Consider the following 25,738-nt stretch of genomic DNA (forward strand, 5'->3'; position numbering starts at 1 on the left):
AAGGGCTTTACATCTGTTAATTGTTTATGATAAAGTCCAATCACACCTATGTGTAATTACTATCCCCAACCCTTCATGGTTTCTTTATAATTAATGCTGTGAGACTTGAATAAATGACCACTGATTACCAACCAGCCTGGTGGCCCCTGTTCCTTCATCCATTGTCAACCACCTGGGAGAGACAGTGACCAGCCCTGAGTGCAACAGAGGACCCCCAGGTCACCATGGGACGGTGATTCTGAACAAGTACCCAGCTAGACAGAGGTTCTGAGTTCAGCTACACAGTCAAATGTCATCTACTGAATCATATGAGTCTTGCTATTCATTTATTTCTTCTGGTTTTCTGGCCACATCTGGCAGTTCTCAGGGCTTCCTCCTGGCTCTGTGCTCAGGCATCAGACATGGCAAGGTTTAATTTTGTATGTCGTTTAGAAGATAGAACCCAGATCAACCATATACAAGGCAAACATTTTACTCTCAGGCTCATATGTTTCTTTAGTGGTCGTTACTACAGTGATATTCTGAGCATGCCTTACTGGAAGGCACGAACATCCAATAAACCTGTGATTAAATTCAATTAGAAGAGGACTATTCAGCAACATGAGTCTATAGTCCAACACTGTCGCACTCTTCCCAGCCAAGAAAGGTACAGAGTGGGTACCCAGGTCTCTGGGTCAGTCTCCACAACTCCAGGGAGGACAGCTACTACTGAGATTCCCATTCTGGGCTTTCAGTGAAATGGCAACATGTTTAAATCATGGACTTTTCCCCTTAGACTATGCTGTCAGAGCCAACTTCTGGGTTAGTCTTGGCTTCCTCTGAGGATGGTGGTACCGACCAGGTCAGCTCAATCTGCCTGTATGGCTCCTTCCTCACGTTCAATCAACACATTGATGCGTAGTTTAGCAGTCTGCAGGCCTGGAGTATACACAATCTACTCCCGAGACAGGCTGTTCTCTTGACAGCCACTGTGTTCCTGGGATTTCGGTGTTCCGTCCAGACTTTGGAGATCTTTGCCTTGTTCCCACTGTAAGGAGCTTTGCATATGTAGGCCCCTGCGTCCCAACCAGCCACCCAGGCATATTTCTGCTACTTGACCCATTTTTAGAAGATGCGTAATAATGAGTTAAATATGCTTAAAAGACAGTTTACACAGAAATCAGCATCACGAGCAGTATCCACAATTACATTTTTTTGAAAGATGAGAGAAGACTAAAAGGTTGTGTTGACAGGATGTACTAACACAACTATGTTTGAAGAAACACCTCATAACATTGTCATTTTCATTCAAATTAGCCAGACACAAAGGAGTCACAAAGATAGAAATTTCAGTGTGGTTTTAAAATATGAGTGTTCAGACTATTTCATAGCCATACTCTATGAGAAAAAAATATTTTAAGACAAAAATAATACAGAATGTTTGGAACAGTTTACACGTATCCACCATTCTTCTTAGACTTCCTTTTGCAGTTCTAACACTTTAGGTCAAACACAGTGAAAAACAAAAAAATTAAACAAATGGTTTTGATATGTTGGTTTTATTATTTTTTAAAATTGTACAAAGAGTGCATGTGCATGAATTTAAGAAAACACAAGGGAAATGTAGAGCATTAACAAAAAGAAAAACAAAATAAGTCTGAGACATGAAACTAAAGAAGTTCATTCTGCAAATCCAAGTAAGAAGACAATTTACTTACTGAAAACAATGTTACTCCCATACATTGAGAAGTCTTTGATTAGGAATGCAGCGCAGGGTTTTTCTGCGACTCTTCACCAGTGAGACTCAGTCTCACTGACTCGACAGGTGGGTCATTACTTTGCCCTACCAGCCACAGACAGGCAACTGAACATATGTGGAAATGGTACAGTGTTGTGAGGTATTACAATAAATAAGTTCTTTTTAACCATTCAATAGCAGTGGATGTCACCGTTCAATTTTCAATCAGATGACACCTGGCTGTGGTGCTTTTCTTCCTCATTGAAATTTTTTCACACTTAGAAAAAGAGAGAAAACAAGCGTTTGAGATGTAAATAGTAAAAATGTTACTACTGGCCATATACTTTCATAACAAAGTTTATATAGTGAAGATCATCTATGTTATAGGAAGAACCACGGGCATAACCAATACAGAAGAACTTATTTTGGAATGTTTTAGAAAAGGACAAACTATCGGGTCTGGAGCAATAGTACAGCAGGTAGGATGCTTGCCTTGCATGCAGCTGACCTAGTTTCAGTCCCTGGATCTACATATGGTCCCCTTAGTTCTTCCAGAAGTGATCCCTGAGTGCAGAACCACTGGGCACCACCCGGGTAAGTCTTGAGTACCACCAGGTGTGGCCCCGAAACAAAAAGAAAAAAGAAAAGGAAAAAAAGGACCAATAATTCACATGCCCCATTAGTGTATAACATCTCAATCACCCTAGTAGAAAAAAGAATGTTGCAAGTGCTGGTGTGGGCCCAGCCTTCATCCACCCCAATATCACAAGCTGACTGCCACCAGCAGCAACTCCTAACCACACAATCACTGTTCCGTTTATTTATTTTTTTCAAACTCCTTTCCCCCTTTTATTAATATATAACTGACACAGAACATATAACATGACATTAATTGCAGGTGTACCACCTAACAGTTTAAAATTTGTATATACTGGGAAATGACCACCACAATGAACCTCATTAATCTCCATCACCATAGTTATAAAATGTCTTTCTTTTAAGAGGAGATTTTCCAGGTCTGCTCTTTTTACTCTCAAATGAGGAAGCGGAGCAGCTGCTTCTACAATTTCCCTTGTGTTTGCCTGGTATTTCCAAAGTTAATACAACTTCTTCAATTATCTGAAGGGATTTAATACTATCCCATTAGGAGTTCACAAATCCTCTTCTCTGAATGGAAGACATCTTTCATTTATATAAGACTCTCCAAAACCCTTGAGAGAAAGGGGTGTGCAAGGGCTCCAGTGGATGCCGAGACTGGTGCTGTCTCTGCCCCTTACCACCGTGTGACCCGGCCCGTTTACCCCCCAGGACAGCTATATCCTCACAGCACATGACATCCTGGGTACATAAGTAAGGGTTCACAACTAAGTGATGCCTGACAGAGATATTCTGAGTTAGTAAGCAAACACAGCTCATCCTGATTTTTAATTTGGTAATTTCAAGTACTTTTCACACTTCACAAATTTTAGCCTATCCAGAAAGTGTTATAGATTCTATTCATATGTGACCAGTAAATTTCATGCAAATAAGATGGCTACTTCCACTCACATACTTTGAATCTTTGAAAGTACTCACAGAAAATGCTCTAAAGTTATGCACTTCCTTACAGAAGAAATTATAAGACTTACTTTAAGGAAAGTTGTCCTCATAATTCTAAGAGTGGTTTCTCACTGTCCTGCTTTTCTTCAGCTTCTTCTTCAGATCCTACATGGTAGGGAAAATGTCGGCATTTTACTAATGCAATAAATAATTTCACTGAAGCCATACTATCTGTGTGAGATACACATGTTGACTCCTCAAAAGGTCTTGATTAACATAAATGCAACTGTGATACAAAGTTTTACTTTATTTCTGGTAGGAGAAAAACCCTTAATACAGGACTTATCAGCCAAGGAAATTTCACCTAAATACCATTAAAAATATTCACAATCCCAGCATTACTCTCCACTGCTCGTCCTCTTTCACCTCTCTGCTGAGGTGTAAAAAAAAAAAAAAACATGTCTGGATGTTTTTCAAGAAATATATGCAACAAATAATGGAACAAATCTTTTAACAAATCACAGTATACTTTTTAAAAAAATCAGTACCCCCAGTGAGTGCAACTGTGAAGATTTCCTGATGCCGTGAATGAGACCAGGGTCCACCATACTGGCACTGACCACTCTTGGCCACAATGTCTCAAACCACACAGTAAGGCACTGATGCAGTCATTTAATTCTGAACTCAGTTTTAGGAGATGTTTGTCTTCCCTTTCTTATGTTATTTTCTCTTATGTCATTTTACCTCTAAAAAAGTATATAGCTGAGAAGTGAAGAAGTATTATATTTTCAAGAAATATTGTATAGCGAAAAAAAGTTAAATAAGTATCATATTTCTAAGATATATCTTATATCAGAGCCAGAGCAACAGTACAGTGGGTAGAGGACACAGCTGCACATAGCAGACCTGGGTTCATTCCCCAGCATCTCACAGGGTCCCCGAACATTGCCTGGAGAGAGCCAAGAATAAGCCCCAAGTACTGCTGGATGTACCCCCAAATTAATATATATATATATATATCTCCACTTAAAATTGTGTTTATATTGCTAATAAAAACATGGAAAATATTTATGTTATAAAGCAAGAGACTAACTAAACACAGAAAAGGATTATGTTATAGTCTGGATTTGATGAAAAACCATTAATTAGAATATCATATTTGGTAACAACAACAACAACAAAAGAACTAAATTATCGGGGCCAGAGAGATGGTTGGGGTAAAGTACTTGCCTTGTACTAGGTCGACCTCAAGTCAATCCCCAGCACCATATATAGTCCCTGAGCTCAACCAGAAGCTGATCCCAACCTGGAAGGAAGCCTGAGCCCAGCCAGGTGTGCATGCCTCCAAAACAACCCCTGAAATAGCCATGTACTGATCAAATAGACTAGAAGAAAATGACCAATTTATGATAGGGTAAAAATTTTACAACAGATTGATTTTGTAATTATGCTTAAATAACAATTTTTTAAACAGGATATAAATTATATAGGCAAGATGACCATAATTATGTGAAATTACACATAGGAAACCAGCAGGCAACAAATGGAGGCTGCTGAACTGTTTGAAGGACAGGTAATCTTTCACTTTTGTTCTTGCCACATTTTTATAAAAAGCAAGTATCACATGAGCAAAGTGAGAGAAAGAAAGCAAAATGGAGAAGTGAAGACCACGACTGCAGGCTGGGATAACCCTGAGAAGCAGCCTGTCGGCTACTGCTTTGCTCTTGTTAAAAAACATACTTCAGTTATCTCATGGTATTTCACTAAAAAAAAAAAAACATACTTCAAAAGAGGATTTTTTCCCCCTCCTATGAGAATGTTCGCCTGGGTGATAGGCAAGAACACAACGTGATCCAGAAGAATGAACTGTTCAGAATCCCGAGAAAAGATTCTTCCACGTTTTAACCTCACAAATGCCACATAAATCAGTGTAAGTTTGTGGTAAGATAAAGAGATAAGCACCATGTGGTTGGAAGGCCCCAGGCCCCAGCTAACTGCTGTGGATGGCAGCCTGGGGCGGTTTAACTGCCTTGTTTTTCCACACACAAGTGAGGAGGATGGTCAGGCTAACAGCTTGTGACCAACAACTGCTATGTTTGGAATTAATGGATTAATGGGCGGTGGGGGGGGGGGGGGGGGTGTCTAAATAACAGATTTTTAGATGAAACACAAGGAGTATATAAGCTTGATGCAATTACAAAAAGAATGTCACAAGATCTCCATTGGGCTTCTATTAGGAGATGATCAATCTGGACAAGCCACTGAAACTGCACAAGCGGAACCAGCCTGACCCTTGGGAAGTGCCCAAAGACACACAGGCCACCAGAATGTGACTCTGTCTGGGAAAGGAGAGAACTCCGGGAACAGAAGAGGTGCTTCCCCTGGCCTCCCCTTTTTTCTCCCCCACCACCGGAGACCCTGGGCAGGAGCCACATGAGACTATGTGCTGCTGTGAGGACCCAGAAGAGAAACAAGAGCTTAGAGAGAGTGCAGGGAGAGTGGTAGGAACCAGCATGTTCTATGGGGTGACGGAGCAGAGGGCCAGAAGCTCTGCAGCTCAAAGCTTGTGGTCAGGGCCACAGCAAATGCTGACTAAACTGGCTGGACACGCTGAGTGCAGACTCCGAGGTGCCAACCAGCCCCCGGCTATGAGCACACATAGAGGGAACACGAACAGGCTCAGCAAAGGCACAGACAAGGGGAGACTCAAAGTGTGTGAACATGTCACCTAAGGCATATACATACACATGGGTAGGGGTCAAAGGTGACTAAGAACTGACTAGGGTGAGGCATGAGACACAGCTCCAGGGCTGATGGCCATGTGTTCTCAGGCAGGAACTCCCCTGAGCATCACCAGAAGTGGCCCCTGTGCTTGGGTGGCGGGTAGGGTTAGTCTCTGAGCACCATTGGGTCTGTTCACCCCAAAACACAAAAATCAGAAACAAAAGCATAAACATACTTGATGTGAATGAGCTTAATCTCTGTTCAGTCACAGGCCACCATTAAGCTCTGTAGACATAGGAGCCGGACCCATGGAGCAAGACTGACAAATTGAAGAAAGAAAAAAAATACAAGCTGTTGTGAGACATCAGCAAGCAAACACTGCAGGGGTTATAACTGCACAGAGTTTGCCCCAGGAATCTGCTAAATGAACACCAATACCAGGATCCTTCAGGAGGTCCAACTCAGAATTTTGAGTTGGTACATTTTTATCAAAATCATTTTCAAAAAAAGACTGCAACACATCCACAATACCCAAAAGGAGAGAGAGAGCAAAAGGGAATGTCCTTCCATAGAAGTGGGGTAGGGTGGAGGGGACGGGGTGGAGGTGGTAGGAGGGATGCTGGGACCATTGGTGGTGGAAAATGGGCACTGGTGGAGGGATGGGTACTCGATCATTGTATGACTGAAACGCAAGCATGAAAGTCTGTAAGTCTGTAACTGTACCTCACAGTGATTCACTAATGGAAAAAAAAAAACCTGCAAGATAGGAAAAGAACTAAAACTGTTTGTTTCTCAGGGAAACAAACAGGCAACTCAGTACAAACTAAGTTTTCCTGAGCAGAAAACGACACTAAAACATCTGTGTATAAAGATGCAATTACTGGAAACCATGTTTAAAAAGTCAAAAGCAGGCAGGGGTATGGCACAGGGACAGTGTCCGAGTGACTTCACAGGTTTGACCTCTGGCACCACAAAATAAGTAATTAATTAAAGAAAAGTAGAGCAATATTATACCAATACACTCAGATTCTCAAGGAGAAAACAATAATTACAAAAAAGAGAATATGTAAAAAAGAAAAAAAAGAAAAAGAAATAAAACCACCAAAAACCAAAAACCAAATCTGGAGTAGAAATGTGCAAAAACTGAAGTAAAATATACACTAAAGAGATGAAGGGAATACTTGCACTGGCAAAGAATCAATAGATGTTTTTCAGCCCAATTACTTGGGAAAAAGAGGGAAAAAAAAACAACCAAAACAAGAAAATGTGAGTGGTGTTCAGGGACCTCTGAGTTAACACACAGAGCAACATACATGCAGTGTATATTGCCCAAATTCCTCAAATTTGTTTTAAAATATTAATATGCACTTATAACAAGTCAAAAATGTACCAGTTAGGGTTTACACAAAGAGATACGCATGTAAACATCTTACATATCTCAGAGTCAAGAGATGCATGAAATTAAAAACACAACTATCAAAATTCACACAAGGTGTTAAATAAATTCATAAAGCTAAACTTATAGTTTCAAACATCTGTACAAGAAAAATATCTAAAATTAACCATAAAAAGAAGAGAATTAATAAACATAACTCAAGTGTAATAGAGAAAGTACAAAATTATCAGCACAGATAAGAAACCACAAGCTAAAATTACCGAGAGGAAATGAGAGAAGACTCAAATTTATTAAAACCAAGGGGAAAAAAGAACGTCACAATCAACTATACGCAAATTTATTTATTTATTTATTATTTTTTGCCTTTTGGGTCATACCCAGTGATGCACAGGGGTTATTCCTGGCTCTACACTCAGGATTTACCCCTGGCAGTGCTCAGGGGACCATATGGGAAGCTGGGAATCAAACCCGGGTTGGCCGCGTGCAAGGCAAATACCCAACCCACTGTGCTATTGCTCCAGCCTCTATACACAAATTTAAAGGGATCCTAAAAATAATATTGTGCACAATTTGTATCTACAGATTAGACAATTCAGAAGAAATAGGTGAACTCTTAGTACGATGAGTTACCACAATGGACTCAAGAACTCAGAAAAAGCCTACAGAGAACCAGTCAAGAAGTGCCTCAGCGTGTGAGAGGTAGGACTGGATGAAGGCACTGGCCTGACAGGCGCTGGGCCCCATGAGATCCCACACCACATATGGTCCCCTGAGCACCCCCAGGAGCGATTTGTAAGCACATAGCCAGGTGGAAGCCCTGCACTGCTGAGTGGGACCCCTGAGCCAGGAATAAGCCATGGTGTGTCTTGCCCCCATCCCCCAAGAAAAAAAAACAGCTAAATCATAATTAAAAATCTTCTCCTCCTGAGAATGCTGGGCCCAGGAGACTTTCTTGGGAAACCTAGCAGCCGCAAACTGGGATGTGAGGGCCTCGGTCCTCTAGCCCATGTGTACCCACTGCACAGGCCTGGTGTGGGAGGGGATGGCACAGGAGGTCTCACGCCAGCACAGCGGCCCTGCTGCCTCCACGCATCCTGGTTCTACCTGCACCCTGTTTGCTCGTCGGCTCTCTCTTCTCAGACCACCTGTGTCCCCTGAGCTCCCTGTCCCTCAGCGTGCATGAACTGCAGCCTACTTGTCCACATTGTGGGCCCTGCTGTCTCTTCAGACACTCGCCTACACACAGCCATCCTGTGAAAGCCATGCCTGTTCGGGGGCATCTCATGGGAGGGTCTGGAAGGTGGCCAGCTCTATGCTGTGACCTCAGAGCCAGGGACCCACACAGTCCATTACGTGGGCACCGTGGACAGGCCCAGGCTGCCAGACACAGAGCTCAGAGGTGGGAGTGTGGCACTTTCCCAGCTGCTTTCAAGTGTGCTGTGAGGCTGGAAACAGCACGAAGACTCTTGTGTCAACAAATCAACCGTAAGCCTATTTTTTGATTTAAAGAAAGAAAAACAATACTGAGCCTTTACAAAAAAGAGTCATTTGAAAACAGAGAAGGAAACAATTCCCAGCTCCTAGGCCAACTGTATTCAAAGCCAAAGCCACGAGCAAACTAAAGACAGACTGTAGTGCAGCGAATCACATCCAGAAATGTACAGGACAGCTGAAACCCAGTGGGACTTATCCCAGATACACCAGTTAATCTAACACTTCCCAATATGTAACTGTGAAACGAATCGAATACAGGATGAACATCACGTGATTATGTCAACAGACATATATTTTAAAAGTGTTTGACATATTTAGTATTTGGTTTGATCAAAAATAAGCCAGAAAACAGGTCTGCTAGACATACTAACTGTATGGATTTTGTTGTGAACAAAGCAGCCACCTAGTGGACACGGGGAAAGTCTCTTCCTGTTTAGCATCACGGTCGTGGGAATACGTTCAACCGCCACTAGATGGTGATAAAAGTGATGGGCTGGAAGTCAAGATTCCACTCCAGAAAGCTGATGTCAGATGGGAAGCAATGGATAAGAAGGGAGGGCAAGGGTCAATATACATTAAGGATCGGGGGAACCACATATCCAAATGAGAATCAACAACACTAAAATCGGCACATTTGCTGCCCGAGCCCATGAGCTTCTTGTGTCCACGTGGCTGAGCATATGTGGTGCCCGAGCACATGTGTCGCCTGCATCTCCCCTCTTGAGATGTGTACTTTCATACTTTCCTACCTAATGCTGGGATGTGCGGAGGAGCCCTCGCCTCCCTCCCCCCCCCCCATGTTAATCTCTATTCTCTACTACTTTTTCTCCATCTTCTCTTTCAGAACCTCCAAATAAAAGCTGTTTTCTTAAAATACAAACAATAACAACAACAAAACACTGAAATCACGAAACCCAAACTTAATGAGCAAATAGAATGGTGCCTGCTGAGATGGTGAGCTTTGCGGGGAGAGGAAGGGTTTGGTGAGGGAACACTACGTCTAGAACCCAGCTATGGATAACTGTGAATCACAGTGCTTTCATAAGATAAAATGAAGGAAAACCAAACAAACCCCCAAGCGAAAAGAGATGGCATAACCTGAGTGGCATAACTCATATTATTGCTCATTTATTGCTCATATTACTGAGATGATATAACTTGTGGGCTGGAGCGACAGCACAGTGGGTAGGGCGTTTGCCTTGTATGCAGCCGACTGGGCCGACCTGGACAACCCGAGTTTGATTCCTCTGCCCCTCTCAGAGAGCCCAGCAAGCTACCGAGAGTATCTCGCTGCACGGCAAAGCCTGGCAAGATACCCATCACATGACGTATTCGATATGCCAAACACAGCAATAACAAGTCTCACAATGTTATTGGGCTCACTCGAGCAAATTGATGAACAATGGGAAGATAGTGACAGTGATATAACTCGCATTATTATCCCAGTTTTCAAATTCTAGCTAAAAGATATTAGTGCTGAGAAATTTTTAGTCTGAAAGATAAAAAGCTATATAAAAGTATGAAATATAGCACAGACATTTAACCTTTTAAATTAAATTTATTTTTTCTTAAAGAATGAGTCCTAAGACATACAGAAATCTAGTTTAGAAGCCAGAGTGATAGTATAATGGTTAGGGCACTTGCCATGCACACAGCCAAACTAAGTTTGATCTCTGGCACCCCACATGGTCCCCTGAGCCCTGTCAGGAGTGATCTCTAAGCTCAGAGGCAGGAGTATGCCCTAAACATTGTTGGATGTACCCCCCATTACCCCCCAATAGGGGGAAAAAACAGAAAAAAAGAAAAAAGAAAGCAATAAAGCAGCAAGTGGGCAAGAGAGATAAAGAGAGGGAGAGAAAGGAAAGGAAAGGAAAGGAAAGGAAAGGAAAGGAAGGAAGGAAGGAAGGAAGGAAGGAAGGAGGGAGGGAGGGAGGGAGGGAGGGAGGGAGGGAGGGAGGGAGGGAGGGAGGGAGGGAGGCAGACTGAAAGGATGCCTTTCCACACCTGCTGGGACTGAAGGAGTGGGTAGGGGTAAGAAGGTCCCTCTGATTGTCCCAGTGAGACACTGATTGCAGTGGGGGTAGAGTTAGGGTAGAAAATGCAAGACACATAATGTCTTGAGACACAAATGTTACCCAAAAGCTAAAAAGAGAAGAGTACACCAGAGATGTGACTAGAAACTCAATACAATGGTTAAAGGTGGCTTCTGCCAGGTTAGAGACCCAAGACTTTCTTTGGGCACAAACTGGGTGGTGCTCAGAGACCAGAGGTACCAGGGATCAACCCTGGGCCCCAGCACCATCACCCCTGGGTGTGTCACGCCTGCTTGCTATACCACTGAGGACCTCTGGGCTAGAGCAAATGCATCCAGTTTGCATTTTCATTCATGCTAAAAGCTTAAATATGGTATGGGCATGGAGCCGGGGCACACATCCTATGCACCCTCTGAGCTCTCAGTCCTTGTGTGACATTGGAAAACCAACTTCCCCTCAGCGAGACTTTTATATCATAGAGTGGTTAGGAAGAAAATGTACCTGTTCTCTCTCACAGGGCATTCTGGGGGCTGCTGGGGGAGGAATGGGAGGAGGCTCCAGTCCTTGAGATTGGACAGAGGTAAAAGCGATGACATGGCATCACGTGGATCAGACAGAGGCAGAAACAGACCAAACATGATTGCCACTCAATGCCTCTTTTACAAACCACAGCACCCAAAAGGAGAGAGAGAACAAAAGGGAATGCCCTGCCACAGAGGCAGGGTGGGATGGAGGGGATGGGGGGGTGGTGGGAGGGATACTGGGATCAGTGGTGGTAGAGAATGAGCACTGGTGGAGGGATGGGTATTGGATCATTGTATAACTGAAACCCAACACAAAAATTTGTAAGTCTACAACTGTACCTCACGGTATTTCACTAATAAAAACTAAAAAAAATAATAATGAGACAATTCTGCAAAAAAGAAATAAAAACAACCAATGTGGCTTAGTGAGTAATGGGTTATGGGATGCAAGAAAGGGGCTGGGACCCCTGAGATGTTTCTGATTTAAGGTTCCTACACGTGGGGAATCCTGAAGCTCAGGTTAGGGGCTAGCAGAGAGTAAAGGGGCACTGAGACCTTGCCCTTGCCCTCCTGTCCTCTACGGAGCAGGTCAGAAAGCAGTGTGTGCATCTCTCTATCGTAGTCACTCTTACCTCCCTGTGCTTCACCCAGGGCACATCAAGACGGTTTCTTAGTTACTCTCATATCCCAGATGTCCGGTATGTTAAGTGCAGTTAAATGAACTCAGAGGTCCAAAGAGAGGAGGGACTGCTGAGCATTTGAATGCTGGGCAAAACCATCACTAAAAAGCACCTTACCTGCTTCAGACTCGGGAGGAGAATAAAACTGACCATCAGAAAGGCCGCCGGGTATCAGCAGTGCCCTCTCGGAAGCATCCGGAACTAGCAGGAGTCCTGGAAGAGAAGAAATTCAGATGCTGGGAATGACGCCATGTTCCAGCGCTTCTTGGTGAGATCCATCACCAAAAGTGGTGTTACTATTACATACTCTCCCGAGCCGCGTGCTGAAAATATCTCAACTGGTTTTAATTGATAAACCATGAATGAGGACTAGGAAAGGCCAGGCTCCAACAGGTTTGAAGTGGGCCTATTCCCCATGAGACTCCCTGACCCCAAATGCACAGCACCTGTCCCATGGTTATCCTTCCCTCCCTAAAGAATCAACAGCATGAACAGGAGAAGGAAGGGAAACCAAAGCACCAGTCCATGATGGAATGGTCAGTGCACGTCCACGTCAGCAATCTGGGAAGCTCTTTCACGAAGGGGCAAATAACTAATGTGGCACAGAAAACTGCCATTCCAGCGGTGTCCTTTAAACACAAGTGGGAGCATGTGTGGTGGCCTCACAGACACTAACCCTGAAAGAGGGCGGGGCTGTGAGCTCTGCGGCAGAAGCTGTGTCAACACTGAAGAGCGGTAGGAAGCACCAGGCCAGCACAGCTACCCAGCACGCGCTCAGTGACAGTAACAGCTGCTTATGACTTCGTGGGGCAGAGCGATAGTACAGCACATAGATCATTTGCCTTCCATGTGGCCGACCCAGGTTCAATACCCTGGACCCCCCTGGGCTCCTGAGCAGCTCCAGGAGTGATTTCTCAGTTCAGAGCCAGGAAGTATCCCCTTGGCACCGCAGTATGTGGCCCCCAAAGCCAAACTAAAAGCTCACCACGTGCTTTGCTTTATGAGCCACTGTGAATTTGGATTATACAGCATTCAGGTCTGGCCCTCCCGTTGATCGTCGATTTGCTCGAGCGGGCCCAGTAACGTCTCCATTGGAGACTTTGTTGTTACTGTGTCTGGCATATCCAATACTCTCGGTAGCTTGCCGGGCTCTCCGAGAGGGGTGGAGGAATCGAACTCGGGTCGGCCATGTTGGCCGCTTGTAAGGCGAACGCCTTACCCGCTGTGCTATCGCTTCAGCCCATTCAGGTCTGATACGTATTTAATAAAGTTCAACTTAGCATCCATGTGCGCTGAATTCTACTTTGCTACCCAACACCTATACCATTTTTAAAGATGCGAATTCAAGGGAATTTTACCGTTCTTTCACCACTGTAAGTTCTCACAAAAGAAGAGAAGAGAGAGCAAGCACAGAAGACATGGGTGGCCTGATTAGTAAGTGTTCTCAAACTCTTGCAACAGAGTTCTCATGTGGGCTTCTTCCTTGTCACTGACATTTTCCTACCCAAAAGCACTCAGAAGGGGATTTTTCCCTTTTGCCATTGGAGGCTGTACTGTGCTGGTTTCTATTAGACAGGGCAAAGGAGGGCAGAGAGGGGTCACTAAATACTGTGTGTATTGGCACCGGCTCAGATGCCCTGCGAGGATTGGAGGGCACGAAGCTCCACAAAGGTCACTGTATCCGGTGACCTGGGTGGGAACTCCTCACAGACAGAAGCGGCCATATGGTCTGCTCGGCCCAAGGGTCTGCAGCCATGGTGGCCACCAGGGAGACACTGGAAGAGGTGGCTGGCAGTCGAGCTCCATGTCTCCTGAAGGCCATCTCCTGGCAGAGCCATCTTAACAATGCCCTGCGGGCAGTCAGTACAGCCCTGCAAAACCATGCTGAGCTTCCTCCTGAGCTGCTGTCTCCACCCGTCTAAGCTAGGGCTCCTCTCTCTGCTCCCCCAACGCACTGTCCAGAGAGGCGTGTGGCCTCAGCAACCCGCACCCGCTCAGGCTGTCTGAGCAAGGGGCTTGGCTGCTTCTGTCACTGCTCAAGGCTCACACTTGCTTCCCAGCCAGCCTGCCTCTCTCCTGAGCAGGAGCTGCACTCTGCCACTGTCCTTTCACCCAGTCCTTCTGTCTCTGCCAGGGACAGCGTGAGGAGTGGACACGCTGGGGCTGGCAGGCGCTCTCTTTCTGCGGTTCTCTTGGCCCAGCCCAAAGCCTCGCCAGTCTCAGGAGACTAACTTGAAGAGAAACTTACTGTTTTCTTCTTCTGCCTCTTGAGGTAACACTTTGAAATCCAGGAACCACGTCTCAATCCAGGCAAGAATGAATGAAATGATGGGCAGCACATAGCCAAAAGCCCCTTGAGAGAAAAGCTGGAAGAACAGATGTGTCCGGGAGATAGAAATGCAGTTACCATGAGCTCACAGTGGGGAAACGGGGCTTCGCACCTGTAACTGTGTAGGAGAAACGGTGGCCGTACCTTGGAGAGGATCACTTTCGCTAGTAAGAAGGCACTCGTCACTGCCGTCGTCAGCTGAAAGACACAGAACCCAGGGCCACTCAAACGGGGCCTGTGCCACAGAAGCACAGGGTCCCTGCAGATGTCACTATCTACACAGTGACAGGGCCAGGGCCAATGAAACAAAGTCCAGCAGTCCCCTGTAGGTGAGCCCATCCCTCAGGATCACTCAGGGAACAGTTCAAAACCAACAGAGTGAATACTAATCTCAGCCAACACTGACAATGAGGCCACACCTCCTGTGTCCTGACAAAATCGCAGTCTGTGCTTCTTTGCAAACAGCACACACACACAGAGCACTGCCAGACAGGAGAGGTAGCCAGGAGGCAGCTAGGCTGACCCTAGCTACCGTCTAGGCTGCAGTCTCCCAGCTGCCCAGGCCTCTCTGCAAACACAGTAGAGCCCAAAATAAGAAAACAGATGCGCTCAATTGGAGTTGTCCCTTTGCCAATTTCAAAATAGATGTAAAGACGCTTTCTTTTGCACACTTCTATATCAACCATTTTTCTGAGACAAAACGGAGGCAGAGACAAGCCCACGTGACATGCTGAGACTGTGGCCAACAGAATGTCCCCAGGGCAATGTTAGCCGAGAGCCTCTGAAGGTCCATCACCATCATGGCTCTGTGGCTCTGTGCCACGGGTGGGGGAATTCTGGAGCAGGGGTCCAGTTGGGCTGATGCTGCCAGCTCAGGTTGGAGCCACAGACAACAGCCGGCAGCTGGGTGAGGGGAGATGTTCTAGCATGTGGGGGCCTCTAGCTCAGGACCAGCAGCTTGGTTCACTCCCAGCCTCACAGGGGACCCAGGCTCGCACATTCCTAAAGCAGCACCCTCTTCTGGGGGTGCAATGGCCCCCTGCATTCCTGCCTTAATGGAGTCCTTAGAAAGAGAGCACGTTCAGATGTCTGAACATGGCAAAAACTGTCTGTGTACAATTGCTTATAGTTCTTTTGACCAATCAACATTTATTGAGAGTGAATACAGTACCAAAGCTGGGGTCAGATGCACAGGAATGGGATGAATAAAATCCGCCTGCCTTCAAGAAGCCTGAAGGCAACCAGAAAAGGAAGTTTTACGAGTGAAGAGAGGGCTGGGGCCAGAGCAATAGTACAGTGGGAAGGGCTTCTTTCATGCGGCTAGCCGAGCTCAATTCTCAGCATCCCATACAGTCCCCCAAGCACTCCAGAAGTGACCTCTGAGCTCGGAGCCAGGAGTTAAAGTCCTGAGCACTGACAGGAGAGGCCCCCAAACAAAACCAAATAAACAAAAAAGATTTAAGCAAGGGAAATACAACAGGGTAGAGGTGGGGGAACAGAAAAAGCATGAAGCGGTAGATCAGAGCAATCACCAAGAGGTGGCTTCCAAGTATCTGTGTGAGAAGAGAATGAACTCATCCCTCTGAGGGCTGAGGGGTCGGTGCTCGGCCAGTATCATTGCTGGGCCCCTACATCTCACCGGTCTGCACATTCTTTATTCATTAGAATCTGAAACAAGGCTGTATACTCATTAGCATCTGAAAGAAGTCATGGGCTAGAAAACCTTCTGGAAGGTCAAGAAGGGAACCCAGAAAAAAACGAGAGGCATCTGAACCGCATGAAAACCACACCTTTGTGTCTGGAGAGGCAGTGCAGGTGGGGGCCAACCCACCCAGGCTCCATCCTGGGTACCACTCGGGGCTCCCTGAGCCCCACCAGGAGTGATCCCTAACCACAGCCTTGAGTGCTGACAGGTATGGTACACACACACACACACACACACACACACACACACACACACACACACACAAGCCCCAGTCAAGTGGTGGCCCAGCCACGGCCAGCAACACTGGGGCAGCGAGATACCACCCAGCGTACTCACCGCGATTGCCCACCAGTGGCGCAGTCTGCACACGGCATATGCGAGTATCAACACTTTGAACCGGAAAACTGCCAAAAGCTATGGAGAAAAAATTTTAAAGTTTAAGTGCAAAACAAAGTGAGTTGGTTTTAGGACAGATCCATCAAACTGTCTTCACTGCAGTGATTTATTTAGCTGGTGTCAGCTACAGACTAGTTTGGACCAGCATGCGGGTCCTTGATCCGAATTTACATGATACACGGGAGGTTGCCCAAACAAGGATCCAAATTAAGTTCTCATTATCAGCCACAGAAAAGTAAAATAAATGTTTACTTTTTCTTTTTTTAAATCTAATTTTATTTTATTTCTTTTTAATGTAGACAAAAGCCACAAGTGTTGATACAATTCCAGAGCTGAAACTGATTCAATAACAAAGCTCCAATATTAAAATCAGTAAGTACAGAAAAATCTACCTTTTAATGTGAAAACTGTTGTATCTCTTCACAGGGTTGGTAAGTCCTTGTGGAAGAATTTGCGAAACTGTATGCAGCTAGCTGAGCTTTCTGTGTTTATCTCTCTACTTGACCTCACATGTACTTTTCAGATCTCTCAAGGCTAAGGAAAATATTTAAAGGTTTGACTTTTTTCATGCCAGGTGCAATATTCACTAGCAGAAAATACAAGTCTATTATTAGCAAAGCCCCACATAAAGTAGTGGATTAGTAGGTATTGCAAGGGTTCCCGGAAGCTCTCATGCATTATTACCCATATAATTAGCAACCTAACAGTTGCGGAAAAGAGGCTGATTAGACGGGGAAGGGCTGAGTGAGCACTCAGAGGTCCTGAGAAATGGGAGTCTATTTCACACCAGCGGATTCAGAAGGAGCCACTTCCCGGTCTCCGAGCAAGGAGTATGTGCAAGCCGGGTGATGATATAATGGCCCGACTCCTTCTGTGTCTGTGATGACACAGAGGCTTCTTGTGCATGGGGACAAGAAACACAGGACCAATGGGGGAAGTGTCTCCAGGGGATTTCCATTGGGAATCTTGGTGTCCATAAGAAACAATGGTAGGATTAGAGAACGAGCAATCCGTGAGCAGCAAACGCAGGGCAGAGTAGCTGGTGATCTGGCAGCAAACTGAGAAGAGTGGGAAGAGCAGTTTCCCTTTGTGGGAGTGGGAAGCGGGGCCTTTAGTCTTCCCGAGAAGTGGCATATGGGAATTCTCAGTTTCAGCTACAATACTAGCATTAATCCCACTATATAGAGATGATGCACAGAAAGTGCTCCAAGTCCACAGAACTCCCTGGAGAAGCAGCCAAGATCTACTCCTGAGAACCCGATCCATCCTGAGCATAGAGGCAGGAGTAAACCCTGTGCACTGCTGGCTGTGCCCAAAAATCAAACAATGAAACAAAAAGGTAATGATAGAGATTCACCGTATCATTCACTTAATTTCTAGACAGTATCCTTATCACTGGGATAAGTGCTTTTCAAGTATTATTTCATTTGCTGTTCAGACTATGATAATATCTCGATTTTACATATAAGCAAACTGAAGCTTAGACTGACTATACTGAAGGATAGGAAATGAGTAACAATGTGGCCAACTGAATCCAGATTTTTTTGCCTTGAAGAAAAATAAAAATAGCCTTTAAGAGTTTTGTTTGAAAAAGCTGTACTAGGGATTAAGCCCATGTACAAGAAATATATTCTACCACTGATCTATATGGTACCGAGGTCTCCTCCCAACTATGCTGTTTCTAAATACGAGTAAAAGATTTTAAATGAATTTGGGTGAATTCACTGTGAATTTTAGCTGACTGCGCCATACCTAAAACTATTCTAGAATTAGGATTACTCTTCTTCCTAGCTCCAAGGATACCCTATGGAGATGCTTCAGACCCAATCAAGGATACAATGTGTCCTAGAAAGAAAATGCAAGCTTGATTTGAATAAACATATGTGTCATACCTACAACCCACAAGTGTTGTTCAAAATCACATGCACCCCCACACAAGTAACTTTCCTCAAAGACCCCTACTAGATAAAAATGGAGTACAGAATTACTCTTAGTACACTGAGGTAGAAATAAATCTCAAGGCTGGAAAGAAAGGCATTTCCATTGAGGGCTTATGTGAATTTTCCTTTCAGAGATTAGGGTCTGTCAAGTATGTCAGTGGTTTCAACAACAGTTATGTAAAAGAAAAAGGCTCCAAGGGGTGGGAGTTGGAAGGGAGGGGAGAGAAAAGAGAGAGAGAGAAAGAGGGGTGGAGGGAGAGAGATAGAGAGACAGAGAAAGAGAGAGGCGGGAGACAGACATTGAGGTCTTCCTCTATTGAGAATAAATTTGCCATCGGTTAGTTTCATCCCCATGGGAACAGATGTGAAAGAGAAAATACTTACAAATATATCAAAATAAGAAGAGTAGTAGTCATACTGCACCACCTCCTTCTCTAATGTGTTCTCAATACCCCCATTCACCTGGGAAGGAGGAAGAGAAAAAGAGGAGGTTTATGTGGGAGAAGAGAACAAGAGAACTGTAACAGAAGACGCTAAGAGAACACAGAAATGAGGGCTCGCATGTACATCCATGCCTTGTGTCTTGGAAATCAGAGTGCTAAAATACAGAACAAAAGGGTCCTTCTTTCCACAGGGGAATGCTGAGATGCACTTTCCCCTTCAAATTTGAATTCAGTTATTCAACATGTACAAATGTACAATGAAAGACAAGGTGCTTTTATGTAATTCTCATTTTGGCAACACAATATATAAAGTCAGAAGCTTTTGTAAACTACACTGTAAATCATGGTGTCTAAAAAAAAATAAATTAAAATTTTTTTCTTTGAAGACAGACTTTGATCATATTTTCTCTCAGTCCCTGCTCAGGTTAGACCATTTCAAGTCTCAGAAGGCCAACAGGTGCCTAATCACTGAAGAACTGATAAAAATACTATCAATTGCATCAGTATCAAGACACAGACTAGGAAGCATAAAGTTTTTCTGAGTTTTCTTGGTTTTACTCAGCATAGTTACAGCATGTTCAATTGCAACGCAAATGGAAATATATCACACATACCATTTGAACTGGAGTGATAGCACAGCGGTAGGGCTTTTACCTTGCGCGCAACCAGCCCGGCCAAGCCGGGTTCGATTCCTCCGCCCCTCCTGGAGAGCCCAGCAAGCTTCCAAGAGTATCTTGCCCATATGGCAAAGCCTGGCAAGCTACCTGTGATGTATTCAATATGCCAAACACAGTAAAAAGTCTCAAAATGGAGTGTTACTGGGACCACTCAAGCAAATCGATGGACCACGGGAGGACAGTGCTACAGTGCTACCATCTGAACCTTAAATCCTTTCAGGAAGTTTAGACTTTTGTGCATTTGTGCCAATGACCTATAGCCTTTAGCCCTAGACTTTGACAAAGAAACAGACTTGAATACTAGAAAAGATCAATCCTTATAAGAAGCCAACCAACCATCTAATCCCAAATTGCTGTGCCCAGATGAAGGAAATTGATTATAATTATCCAAATATTAGAACTATGTATTGGAGAGAGTACAGGGATTCAGGCCTTGCCTCCCATCCACCTCAGTTCAAATCACCAGTATCTCACATGGTCACGGCCAGGAAAGAATCCTGAACAGAGGCAGGAGTAGCCCCTGAGCACCCCTGGAAGTGAAAGTGAAACTTAGGATCACCAAGCTAGCTCCAAATACTGGAGCAGAAGCTGACATGCATATCCCTGGGCTAGACGAAACCACCTGCCCCTAGCACCAGCTGGTCGGGACCTGGGAGCCCCATGTATGACAGGACAGAATACAGAACCACATGGCCCGCACGGTCAAGAGAAGGGGACCTGGGCCCCCTGACCTCTGCTGGGGGCCACCCCCCAAAAAAAATCAGGAATATTTATTCCAAGCAACTGACAGCTTACAGAAAAACGCACAGAGACAAAACCTGTCAGCTGAGAATGCAGCATCCCACATCCTCTTCAAATCCATAAGGCACAGTCCAGCGCCTGCTCCGGGCCCGACCCCCATGGAAATATGACTGTGTTCTGAGCAGAGGGATCGAAACTGCATCACTAGCCTTACTGTCAGTGTTTACTTCAGAATCTGTCTTGAAGTTCAGGAGCCAGGTGCCCCAAACAGATGCCTCAGAGTGCCCCAGGGAATGTCTCCCCACATGGGTGAGCAGCCTGCCCGCAGGCGCCACCAAGGGAAACAGCAATGCCAGCTCATCAATGAGTCTTGCTCAATGTCACTCTCAGCATTTCCTTCTCTCTTCCACCACATCAATGTCAGCTTCTATTTCTCCAATTAACTCAGCTTCCGGATTGTGGGGCCAGAGAGACACCACGGGAGTAAGTCACATGCTCCCCGCCCCCCCCCCCCCCAAAAACACAACACAGCAAAACATGAACTAGCATTCTCCTCGTTAGACCACTGAGAACCACTGCCAAACACTCCCAAACACCAAGTACTTGCTGAGTACCTTGTCAATGCCAAACATTGAGGGCAAACACAAAAATATAAAGATCCGCCTTTACGGAGCTGACCGTGTATCCAAGGGAGAGAAGGTGAGTGCTAACCAGAGATCAGGAGCAAGAAGCAACACAGAGCAGCTCCTTCAGCTGGTGGTTCTGTTCCTCGTGGTTCTTACACTGGCTGAAACCAGCATACCAAGAAGTCAGGTTGGCACTGAGCTTGAGGGTGCATCATCACGTGGAGCATAAAAGTCTATCAGGACAGAAGGAGGTGACTCTGGCGATATGAAGAACCAGGAATAGAGAAGGTGGGGGAGCTTGCAGCAGGCCGGGGAGACAGAGCAGCAGAAGAGTGATCTTTGAGCACAGAACCAGGAGAGATCCTGAGCACAGCCAGGTGTGACTGGAACCCCCAATACCCACCACCCCAAAAAAAGGAAAAAAAAAAGAAAAAGTGTCTGGAAGTGTCTGCCGTGACATTACAAGTCAAGCAATGGTGCTGATGTTTTTATTCTAAATGCTCCAGTTAGTCACCAGGGGTTTTAAACCAATAATAACACTATCTGGTTTATGTTTTTCCTTTCCTAAGTCACTCTTCATACTCTGCAGAGAGTGGTTAAGGAGCAAGCAAGGATGCAGACAGACCAGTCAGGTACGGGGGCAATCCTTTGCAGAATGAAAATGCTGGCCTGGCCCAGAGTGGCCGTAACAAAATCAGAGAAGATGCCACAGTTTGAATATGTTCAGGCAAACTTTACAGGACTTAGTTTTACACTGAATATGGGGCATTTGAAAGACAAACACAAAAGCAGGCAAATCAATCAGAGATGTGTCTTCATTTTCTGTCTCTGTATTTGGCCAAAGTTTTCTAAAGAAGGAGAGTGTGTAGGAGAGGTAACTTGATCACTTGACATCCCGTTACTCATCAATTTGCATGAGCGGGCACCAGTAATATCTCCATTCGACCCTTTCGTGTGCTAGTGTAGCCCAATGGCGTCTGGTAGTTCTAGGAATACAAAGAGCCACAAACTGATCGTTCAGGATTTTGACGAAGAAGACTGACCATCTTGTAGGTGGGCGGCCACACGGTCTTTTGACATCCCATGGAATCCAGTCCATATTAGCTCTAGTCCAGCGGTCGTCTCCAAATCTCATTATGTGTCCAGCCCATCTGATTTTCGATACCTTGGTAAATGAGACACCATCCCTGATTCTTGATTGTCGACCAAGGTTGGAACTCCGGATTCTTTCTCTCATTTGAGTGAAGCATGATACTCCAAGCATAGCTCTTTCGATTCCTCTTTGGTAAACCTGAATAGTGTTCTCATCCTGTTTTTGTAGGGCCCAGGTCTCTGAGGCGTATGTTAATGCAGGAAGAATGGTAGAGTTGAAAAGATGTGCCCGGAGCCTGAGGTTCTTTGTCCTCTTAGCTATTTTTTCGACACTTTTGAAGGCTTGCCAAGCCGCTCTCTTCTTCCTGCGCAACTCAGGTGCCAGGTCATTCATCATGTTGACTTCTCGACCTAGGTATACATAACTGTTGCATTCAGAGATGTTTGTTCCACTGAGAGCCAATGGAATGTCAGGAACGAGACCATTTCTCATAAACATTGTCTTCATGAGATTCAGCTGTAGTCCAACCTTTCCACACTCACGGTCAAAGTCGGTCAGCATTTGTGCTGCTTGGCTAATGTTTGGTGTTATTAGAACAATTTCATCAGCAAAGCAGAGGTGGTGTAGTTGCCGACCGTCTATCTTCACTCCCATTTCTTCCCATTCCAGTCATCACATGACGTTCTTGAGGATGGCACTGAAGAGTTTCAGTGAAATGGTATCACCTTGTCGAACCCCTCTCTTGACATGGATGATCACTTCTTTGTAGAATGATGAGATCCTAGCAGTGAATCCGTAATACAGTTCACGGAGGATCCTGATGTATTGAGTTTGAACGCCCTGTTTGGCTAGGGCTTTAACGATCGCTTCCATCTCAACAGAATCAGTAAGAGAGGTAAGGGATGGATATGTGGTATGTGTGCATGCGTGCATATGTGTGTATGTGTGTGTATGTGTTTTAAGGAAGAATATATTATATTTGAAGTCCAGTTGAACAAATAGGTAATTACATAGAATAGAAATCATTTACCTCAGGAAGGTCACAAACCCCTGATTTCCAATCTGTTCCAAATACTTCTACAGATCTTCAAAAGATGGGGGCAGTCTAGGGAAGCTGAGAGAGAAAACAGTGGTGGGGCACTTGCCTTGCATGTAGCCCACCTGCCACTGCCACCCCACAAGGCTTCTCAATCACTGACAGGTGTGCCTGCTGCCACCAGAAAAGAAAGGGAGATGGTGCCAGTTGATCCCTACTAAGCTGTGCAATTCCATTTTCTATAAGCACCTTAATCTCTAGCAAAAATACAATCTTCTCTGTCTCTGTTTCTGCACCTGAGTGCACACACACACACACACACACACACACACATCTGCCTCCATGCTTCTGCTGACCTTGATCTCAAAGTGATCTCACTCAACTGTCCTGTAACACAATCCAACCCCAAATCAACATCTTTCCTAAGTTCTGTCCTTCATTCCAAACCCAGTTCACCACCATCGTCTCCATTCACACCTTTGTAAAATTCCATTCTAATCCTGCATCGCTACCCTCCCCCCATATTAAGTTCTCCTTGACCATTAGAGTTTGTACAACATAATGAGAAGATAAAACCAGAATCAAGTCACTAGAATAAAAGCACCTGAAACACAAATGTAACTATTACAGTGAGAAAATAACCAACATTTTTTGTTTTAGGACATACCTGGTGGTACTTAGGAATTACTCCTGATTCTGTGACCAGGGATCACAGGTTGGGGATTGAACCCGGGTCAGCTACATGTAAGGCAAAGCCTAACCCCCTGTACTGTCTCTTTGGTTGCAATAATCAACACTTTTCCCCCTCTGGGTTAAATTTACTTTAGTTAATAGTAAATTACACAACCTACATTTGTGCAGAACATTACAGTTACCAAGGGGTTGCTGTGTACAACTTTTCATCTTCACAAGAGTTCACAAAGATAGGGATTACTCTGAGGTGTGAAGAGAAGTAAATCAGTGGCCTAGAAAGACTGGTAGATCCAAATGCCTCAAGAATGTCTGATATGAGTAATTTATTTACAAGATATTTAATAATCACACACAAGTATTAAGTGTGGGAATCAGCAATGTAGGTACAACACCTAAAGCACATTCAAGAAGCAAGCTGAGGATTTATGCTGGAGCAGGGATCAGTCATCTTTTCTGAAAGGGTCATCAAGTTTGTTTCATGACAGCAGTCAGAAACAAGATAGGTGCCAATGGGCTGGAAAAAAATAGCACAGTCTCACTGGGGAGAAGACGGGGTTCAATGAATGAGACAGAAATGATAAGAAAAATAAGCTCTGGGTCAACAGAGAGAACATGTGGGCAAAGAACTTACATTTAACTCTATTATCCACAGTAACGTTACGAATAAGAGGTCGAAGGTGACAAACAAACAGAAAGTCCTCCTGACGTCAGAGATGCCTTTCTTGTCTCTTCCTTCGTAGGACTCAATCCTGGCCATGAGCTGGGCAGGGTTGATGGAATGGACGTCGCGCAGAGAGGCCTGGGAGCCCTGGCTCCCCGTGAGGGCGCTCTCCATGTCTTCACGCAGGGTCAGCCCGGAGGAGGCACCGAGGACACCTGTGCCGACCTCACCATCCCTGGACAGGAGAGCTTTGGGAATTAAAAAGAGAAAGAGACATCATGTTAAATCAGAGCTCACCCACGAGCCCTCACTGCCATGTCACCGTCTGTGTAACACAGCGATGGTTTAGTGGAAGTCACATAAGGATAACAGTACAGGGTCAAGCTGGAAGCTCAGTGAACAGCTGGAGCTGAGGCCTCTTGGGGAATGAGTGAAGCCAGCTCTGTAGCTGTGAGAGGGAACAAAGTTCCACAGCTCGGGGTCACTACCCAAGGACTAGAAAAACATGTACCGGATTGCTTCCCAGAAAGTGTAAAACCAAAGGTGTGAAATACTTTAAAAAACAAAACAAAACAAAAAACATAAAACCCAAAACCCAAAAACCCCCCAAACCAAAAAAAAACCAAATTCCTAAAGAAGTATGTTTTGGGGCTCTTCTTAGACCTTAAGCATCAGTATCACTCTCCATGTAACCAGAACAGACCGCTTCCTTCCCTGATGCTGAAGGGCAATAAACTGAGAGATACTGACAGGCTGAGACAGAGCTTTATTGGCAGTTGAAAGATGGTGCCTCCTGTCCTTAGTGTGACCATCCTGCCTTCACAGACACAAGGCATTATTATAGAGAAAGAGAAGAGGGAGGTAGGGTTTTAGAAAGAGCTGGGTCCAGAGTAGTCTGAAGACACCAGACTCAACAGTAATATCCCACCCAGGTTGCTCCCATTCCACGATTCTGGCAAACCTAAGGGCTAGGCTTTGTGAGAGTCTAAGATGAGAACAACTATCCTTGCACAGACAAGTTTTCTGGCTTCTAATACTGAATTCAGCTCTTGTCTCTTTCAGGCCAGTTTTGATTTCATTTGCCTTCTTCTCAGATGTGTTTAATAAGCAGATCAGAAAGTCTTTGGAAAAATTCAATAGAAGTTCTCTTCAGTGCTTTGGAAAACAAAATATAAAGGTGCAAAATCTGAAGTATTTATATCTGGCTCACTTCTGCCCCATAAGCTCAATAACATGCGGGTGGAAGGAATTCTGCTGAGATAGATGCCCCAGGACAGCTGTTCTTAAACCT

General features: G+C 44.9%; 1 protein-coding gene across 1 annotated transcript; it reads right to left on the reverse strand.

The window, feature by feature from the left end:
* Positions 1 to 1,519: 1,519 nt before the first annotated feature.
* STARD3NL (STARD3 N-terminal like) lies at positions 1,520 to 24,691 on the reverse strand. Its single transcript, XM_056113456.1, has 8 exons — positions 24,418 to 24,691; positions 18,862 to 18,939; positions 16,478 to 16,555; positions 14,581 to 14,634; positions 14,356 to 14,473; positions 12,225 to 12,320; positions 3,346 to 3,421; positions 1,520 to 1,994 (listed from the first exon to the last, which is right to left on the reverse strand). Exons 1-7 carry the CDS (start codon positions 24,619 to 24,621, stop codon positions 3,363 to 3,365), a joined length of 687 nt encoding a protein of 228 aa, XP_055969431.1. The 5' UTR covers positions 24,622 to 24,691; the 3' UTR covers positions 1,520 to 1,994; positions 3,346 to 3,362.
* Between the last annotated feature and the right edge of the window lie 1,047 nt (positions 24,692 to 25,738).

The sequence above is a fragment of the Sorex fumeus genome, unplaced genomic scaffold (assembly GCF_029834395.1).
Source record: "Sorex fumeus unplaced genomic scaffold, SorFum_2.1 ptg000020l, whole genome shotgun sequence".
Taxonomy (NCBI): domain Eukaryota; kingdom Metazoa; phylum Chordata; class Mammalia; order Eulipotyphla; family Soricidae; genus Sorex; species Sorex fumeus.